General features: G+C 42.2%; 1 protein-coding gene across 1 annotated transcript in view; it reads right to left on the bottom strand.

Annotated features, from left to right (window-relative positions):
* The window catches only part of RWDD3 (RWD domain containing 3), a 13720-nt gene extending 6585 nt beyond the window's left edge, over nt 1–7135 (bottom strand). The window contains exon 1 of the mRNA XM_070748572.1: nt 7026–7135. Coding sequence (XP_070604673.1) covers nt 7026–7110 — 85 coding nt within the window. The 5' untranslated portion in view covers nt 7111–7135. The remainder of the gene's footprint in view (nt 1–7025) is intronic.
* Nucleotides 7136–7712: the final 577 nt, after the last annotated feature.

Here is a 7712-nt window from a genome sequence, read left to right as displayed (position 1 = left end):
TTTTGAACAGCCTGAGGGAGGTGACTAAATTAAATTAAAAACAAAAATCCCCCAAAACAATCAAATTGCCCATATAATCTCTAATTTACAGTCTTCAGATCCAAAATGCAAATGCAGTTCTTGCACCCAAATTAAATTGGTTGGAATATGCTTCATGTTTCTAGATCTCATGACTGGGCTTTATAGCCAAGATTTTAACTTTTCTTAAACCGACAATAATTAACCCCAAGGGGAATAATCTGGGCATGCACTAGTGGACATATTATTTAGAAATGGGACAAATGCAATAGATTTTATGTTTCCAAATGTACAGGTACAGTATTTGTGATTTTTTTTCCCCCCAGTCCTAAACATGGATGAACATTGTTCCAACTAAATTACATTTTAAGAGAAAGCCATTTCATAAATTATTCACATCTAATTGAGATGCTACAAAGATGCTTCTGGGAATCTACAGCTACAAAATTATTGTTTTGCAAAACTGAAATATATATCATAATTGCATATTTGCGATATTTGAATCGGCTTCCGCAAATTTATTTATGCACTGAAAACGTACCTCATAACTGGATTTGTAGCACTTGGGGGCACACAGTTGGATATTCAACATCCTGAGAGCGAAAGACAGAGGTAAACAACATTTTGGGTGGTTGGGCATTTTGAGAACACATCATTAAAGTGCTTTCAGAACATGATTGCCATGGTGAGCAAGATTATTCAAAAAAAAAACCAACAACCACTTTCTACAAGCTCTTGATGTCAAGCAGTCAGTTTACATTTTTCAGAGTTATCCCGAGAAATCTAAGTTTGATGAATATTTAGAGGCAGTCCTGGACTTATGACTACAGCTGAGCTCAAAACCTCTGTGGTTAAGTGACATTTTATGACCTTTCATGCCACAACTGTTAAGCGAAACCATTCAGTTGTTGAGTTAGTAACACGGTTGTTAAGTGAACGTAGTTTCCGCCACTGACTTTGCTTGTCAGAAGGCCACATAAAGTGATCACACGACCCCATGACACTGCAACCGCCTCTGGAACTAGAAGGCTTTTGTATCCTCTGTTTTGCTAGAACTGAGCTGAGCACATTTATTCCCATTAACCTAACACAGAGGTCTTCAAACTTGACAACTTTAAGACTTGAGGACTTCCACTCCGAGAATTCAATTGAATTAATAGTTAAATACTGTATATATTTCTCTAAGTGACATGATTGCTCACCATATGGTTAGTATCGCTTGTACCAGCTGCGGCCCTATTTGGACCGGGAGTCACTGCTCACAGTCACTCATGCCCTCATCACCTCAAGGCTCGACTACTGTAATGCTCTCTACATGGGGCTACCTTTGAAAAGTGTTCGGAAACTTCAGGTCGTGCAGAATGCAGCTGCGAGAGCAATCATGGGCTTTCCCAAATATGTCCATGTTACACCAACACTCCGCAGTCTGCACTGGTTGCTGATCAGTTTCCGGTCACAATTCAAAGTGTTGGTTATGACCTATAAAGCCCTTCATAGCACCGGACCAGACTATCTCAGGGACCGCCTTCTGCTGCACGAATCCCAGCGACCAGTTAGGTCCCACAGAGTGGGTCTTCTCCGGGTCCCGTCAACTAAACAATGTCGCTTGGCGGGACCCAGGGGAAGAGCCTTCTCTGTGGCGGCCCCGACCCTCTGGAACCAACTCCCCCCAGAGATTAGAATTGCTCAAACCCTCCTTGCCTTTCGTAAGTTTCTTAAAACCCACCTCTGCCGCCAGGCATGGGGGAATTGAGATACTCTTTCCCCCTAGGCCTTTACAATTTTATGCATGGTATGTCCGTATGTATGTTGGTTTTACAATAGGGGTTTTTAACTGTTTATATTGGATTGTCATATGCTGTTTACTACTGTTGTTAGCCGCCCCGAGTCTACGGAGAGGGGCGGCATACAAATCCAATAAAATCAAATAAAATCAATCAAATCGCATGGAACTAGGCTCCAACAACACAAAGGACCATTTACAAAATGTGTTTTGTAAATATGAGACACAATCAATATAAAGTAACGGCTAATTTTAATAATCAGATCGCCAGGGTAAGGGATGAACACTATACAGTGATACCTCAAGATACGAACCCCTCGTCTTACGAACAACTCGTGATACGAACCCGGGGTTCAGAAAAATTTTGCCTCTTCTTACGAACTTTTTTCGAGTTACGAACCGGCTTTCAGAGACTGCTGGGAAGCCGCGCGGCTGTTTTAAAAGGTGACAGCCGGGCGGCGGGGCTTCCCAGAAGCCTCCCGAACGCCGGTTCGTAACTCGAACAAAGTTCGTAAGAAGAGGCAAAATTTTGCTGAACCCCGGGTTCGGTTCGGAAGGTTGCTGGGAAGCCCCCCAGGCCGGCTGCGACCTTTTAAAACACCCGCGCCGCTTCGCAGCTGTCTCCCGAAGCCGAACGCGGAAGTTCGGCTTTAGCGTTCGGCTTCAGGAGACAGCTGCGAAGCGGCGTGGGTGTTTTAAAAGGTCGCAGCCGGCCTGGGGGGCTTGCCAGCACCCCCCCGAACCCCGAACCCGGGTTCGGGGGTGCTGGGAAGCCCCCCAGGCCGGCTGTCACCTTTTAAAACAGCCGCGCGGCTTCCCAGCAGTCGCCGAAAGCCGTTTTTTTGCGGGGGGTTTTTTGGTTGCACGGATTAATTGACTTTACATTGTTTCCTATGGGAAACAATGTTTCGTCTTACGAACCTTTCGTCTTACGAACCTCCTCCTTGCACCAATTAAGTTCGTATCATGAGGTATTACTGTATTATTATTTTTTCTTTCTTTTTCAATCTTTAGAGCTTATGCTTGGAATTACTATTGCAGATGCCCAGGTCTCTTTCAGCAAGCCAGTTCTTCTGACTAGCATCATTCATTCACCCATCATAATTCCCCATCTTCTCTTGAAGAAGGTTAAAAAAATGATGACAGAAATATGACACCCATTAGAATCTGCTGTGTCAAAAGCTGCCAACAGTAAAGATGTAGGACTTTCTAAAACTGTCAGGAAAAAGATGCTGAGTGGAATTTGCCCCTGCTAATACAAATGCAAACAGAATAAAATTAGATATTCAGAATAATTGGTGAGGAGTATGTGAGTGTGTGCAATACGGAGAGGCACACCTAGATAAACTGTCACAACATGTTGCACATCAGTGGTTATCAAACTGTTTTCAGGGACAGTTTTCCTACACGTACAAAATTCATTCTCTACACCACTGCATCAAGTAACCATTCAGTGCAGCCCTTTCAACAATAAAAGATTTATTTTCACTAAACCTCAAGAGAGAGGCATCAGAACAGTTTCAAACTTTCCATGCTTAATTTGTTAGGCTCTTTGATAAATTCACTCACATTTGCTTACAGTGGTATCAACATTAAGTGTGGATTCTACTGAAGCATCCAAAAATGCTTTCTGAATCCAGTTGCATGAGATTATCTTTAATAAACAAAGCTTGAGGAGTTAGACAGGATACTTAAAGGCTGTTGTTCTACTCCAACACGCTTGGATGAAACCAATTTTTCTGGGTCTATTGCAATTTACGTTGGCACCAAAATATCCTTGGTTGATCTGATTAGATAGCTTCTGTCAGAAAAGAGATGTTAGAATACATCTGTTGGTGTTTAAGTCTCCTCTGAAGATTTGACATCATCAATTAATTTTCTATTCTAATAGCTAAAGAGAGCTAAACTAAAGACGTTTACATTCCTATCTGTGGGTCATTTTCAATATATAGCATTGGAGAATTTCAGGTCAAGTATAAATGCCTGGAGATCCCAGAGATCATTTTCTCACGTTCTTCATTATCCATTCAAAACCACAATGGAGAACTTTCACTTCCTGCAACGCATCAAACTTAGTTCTGTTGGGGTCTCAAATAGAGAAAATACCCTCAAGAAAATAAAATTGCCTTCAAGTCAACTTTGACATCTAGTGGTTTTATGAATGAATGCATACAAGTCATTTTAACAGCGGGATGGAGGTAGTTTTACCACTGCCGATTTCTGAATTAGTTTTTGATGCTCCAAGCTAACTTAAAGCCCTGGTAGGTACCTAAAGGTTGCCTCCTATCCAAATATTAATCAAAGATCCTGCTTACTTCAAAATCAAGACACCAACCACAGCATTTTCTGAGGCCAGTGTGGCAATGATAACTTTTTCTCACCCTCCCTTAGAAATTAAGCTACTTTTATGATCTTGTCATTACTTAAAGAAGGTTATTCATCTGCTATTTCCAGTTGCCACCCCCAGTTCCCACAAAGATTTAGATTTAGATTTAATTGAATTTGTATGCCGCCCCTCTCCGAGGACCTAGGGCGGCTCACAGCATGTACAGAAAACAGGAAACAATAATAATAATCCAATTCATACCTTAAAAAACAATCCTAAACTTCTAATTAAAAACTATCAATATCATTCATTCAACAGTCAAACTAAAGCATTCATCGGTCAGGGGGGAAGATCTAAGAAACCCCAGGCTTGGTGGCAAAGAAGGATGGGGGCAGTACGAATCTCCAGGGGGAGCTGATTCCATAGAGCCGGGGCCCCCACAGAGAAGGCTCTTCCCCTAGGTCCCACCAGCCGACATTGTTTGGTCGACAGGACCTGGGGCAGCTCACAGCATGTACAGAAAACAGGAAACAATAATAACAATCCAATTTATACCTTAAAAAACAATCCTAAACTTCTAATTAAAAACTGTCAATATCATTCATTCAACAGTCAAGCTAAAGCATTCATCGGTCAGGGGGGAAGATCTAAGAAACCCCAGGCCTGGTGGCAAAGAAGGATGGGGGCAGTACGAATCTCCAGGGAGAACTGATTCCAGAGGGCCGGGGCCCCCACAGAGAAGGCTCTTCCCCTAGGTCCCACCAGCCGACATTGTTTGGTCGACGTGACCCTTAGGTATTTTAAAACCACTGTACCATGCAAACAAAATCCTGACAGAAAGTACACCAATAGCATCCCAGACTGGAGAAGCTAAACTGTTTTGTTTTGGGTTTTTTGCAACATACCAGGATGCATATTTAATGGGCATTAGTGATATTTAGCAGTCTGATGGTAAACTCTTGTAGAGCAGTCTTGGGGCTTCCAGTGGCTACTGGCAGCAAAGGCGACTCTTTGGTTCAGCTTACCAGCAGGTGTTGACAGATAGACAGGGTGGAAGGGCAATGCTTACAAGAGGAGAGGGAATGCGATGGGAACATTTCACATGTTTACAGATGCTTGAGCTGAGAGCAGGGGAAATAAATAAATAAAGTTTACATCGAGTAATTTATCCACATGCCAAGGAGAGGTGGGGGGGGGGAGGAAATGGTGAGAAAACACATCTCGGAGGAAACTGGTATTACCATTTGCTTGACATAAAAGATGCAAGCTACAGGGGATACAAAAAATCCTCACACCCCTGTTCAGATGCCGGAGTTTTGAGATGTTAAAAAAAAAATCAGACTAATCAGAATTCTTTTTCTCCTTTAATATAACATATAAGCTGTACAATTCAATTGAAAAACAAACTTTTAGAGGAAAAAAATGAACATTAGAATAATGTTACATTTTAAAAACCTGGCATTTGAACAGGGGTGTTTAGATTTTTTAGAGAGGGGAAACAAAAGCAAAACAAAAGGAGTGGCGGTATTTCCAAAATATGTTTCAGAAGCTAGCTTCCTGATCAAAGACTGAGCTGTTCTAAAATGGCTAAATGAAGTTTTACAATGCCATTCAATGCCATTCATTTCTCATAAAATATAATGCTGTACAGATTACGCATCTCTTATGTTGTAACTCTAAGAGCACCACCACCATAAACAACTTTACTGCTTTTAGAAATCTCACTCCTTCCACCCCAGAAGGCAATTCTGCTGTGCATGGAGAGATTGTAACCTTTTCCATATAATTAAATTAAATTAATTTTTTACAGCCCTAAAGCCAGATACAAACAAAATATTGAATAAAAATAATATGATAGATAGATGGATGGACAGACAGATGATAGAATAATGGATGGATGGATGGACGGACGGACGGACGGACGGACGGACGGACAGAGTGTGTGTGTGTGTATGTGTGTGTAAAAGAAAAACAATAAATATAATTGAGTCTAAATATAATTAATAGCATACAATAGTTATTAAAATAAATCCAAAAAGAACTTCCCATTCTAAGTAATGGTAATGCATATAATTACAAATGGTAGCCAAGAATTGGGAGACTCATCAAATCATTTGATTCTTCAGAAGGAATCAGAGATACGGTGGCGCAGTGAGTAGAGTGCAGCACTGCAGGATATTTCAACTAATTGCTAGCTGTAATTCAGCAGTTCAAATCTCACCACCGGCTCAAAGTAGACTCAGCCTTCCGGGTAAAATGAGGACCCAGATTGTGGGGGCAATAGGCTGGCTCTGTTAAAAAGTGCTATGTTGTAAGCCGCTCTGAGTCTAAGGAGAAGGGTGGCATAAATAATAATAATAATTATTATTATTATTATTATTATCATTATTATTATTATTCAAACCAAGCACCCTACAAAGAATGACATGCCAATTAGAGGGAGAAAGGAGGAGCACATTTGGGATTTAAAAAATAAAAGAACTCTATTTGTAAATGTAAAACTGGATGCAACTACTACTGATGTGGCTCTTGTGGGGAGGTTACCCTTAGGGCAGGGGTAGGCAAAGTTGGCTCTTTTATGACTTGCGGACTTCAACTCCCAGAATTCCTGAGCTAATCATGCTAGCTCAAGAATTCTGGGAGTTGAAGTCCACAAGTCTCGCCAAGTTTGAAGACCTCTGCCCTAACTGGACCTCCCAGTATCCCCATCCCGGGTTGTAGACGGAGCAGGAATATCACCAGCCACAGTATCTGGGAGGCCCCGATGGTGAGCCTTGTTTTAGAGGAACTCCTGGCTCTCTTTTTTTTCTTCGAGACAAAAGCAGGTCCAGACTCGGACCCAGGTGATCCATACGGGAGCCGAAATCGCCAGAGACCACCAGAGCCAAAGCAATTCACCTGACACTTCCAGCACCTCGCATTCTTCTCGCCCGCAGTAAATAGCGGCGACGGCAGACAGTTCCTCCAAAGCTAACGCCGACATGGCAGCAAGCGAGTCCGCGCTGTCGCCCCACACCGGCCGTCCAGCCACAAGCCCGAGCGGCGCTTCCACTTCCGCCCGCGGGGGGGGGGGACGGGACAGAGCGGAGGGAAAAATTAAACATATCCCCCCACCAGGGGGCGCTGCACTTGCTTTCAATGCTCAGTACAGTAGCCCGAAAGGAAAAGAGGGTGTTTCGAATTTCTTTGCAAGCTGAGGGCCGAGTCCCACGTTGCAAAACAACTGCGGGTTGCAACCGGAACACCTAATAACCCCAGGAAAGAGATGAGAGGAATTATGAATTACTGTATATATTTTGCTGAAGTCTACAGATCCTAAAATTTTGTCTAGGGACACCAGGCTAGAGAGTGGGAGACTTATGAGTGGAATAGAATAGAATAGAATAGAATTTTATTGGCCAAGTGTGATTGGACACAAAAGGAATTTGTCTTGGTGCACACGCTCTCAGTGTACATAGAAGAAAAAATAAATTTGTCAAGAATCATAAGGTGCAACATTTAATGATAATCAGGGTACATATAAGCAATCAAATCATATTAGGCACCATCAATATAAATTGTAAGGATACAAGCCACAAAGTTATA

This window comes from Erythrolamprus reginae, chromosome 3, assembly GCF_031021105.1.
Source record: "Erythrolamprus reginae isolate rEryReg1 chromosome 3, rEryReg1.hap1, whole genome shotgun sequence".
NCBI classification, from domain to species: domain Eukaryota; kingdom Metazoa; phylum Chordata; class Lepidosauria; order Squamata; family Dipsadidae; genus Erythrolamprus; species Erythrolamprus reginae.
Note: the sequence above shows the minus strand (reverse complement) of the source record. Positions and strands in the feature narration are given on the sequence as shown.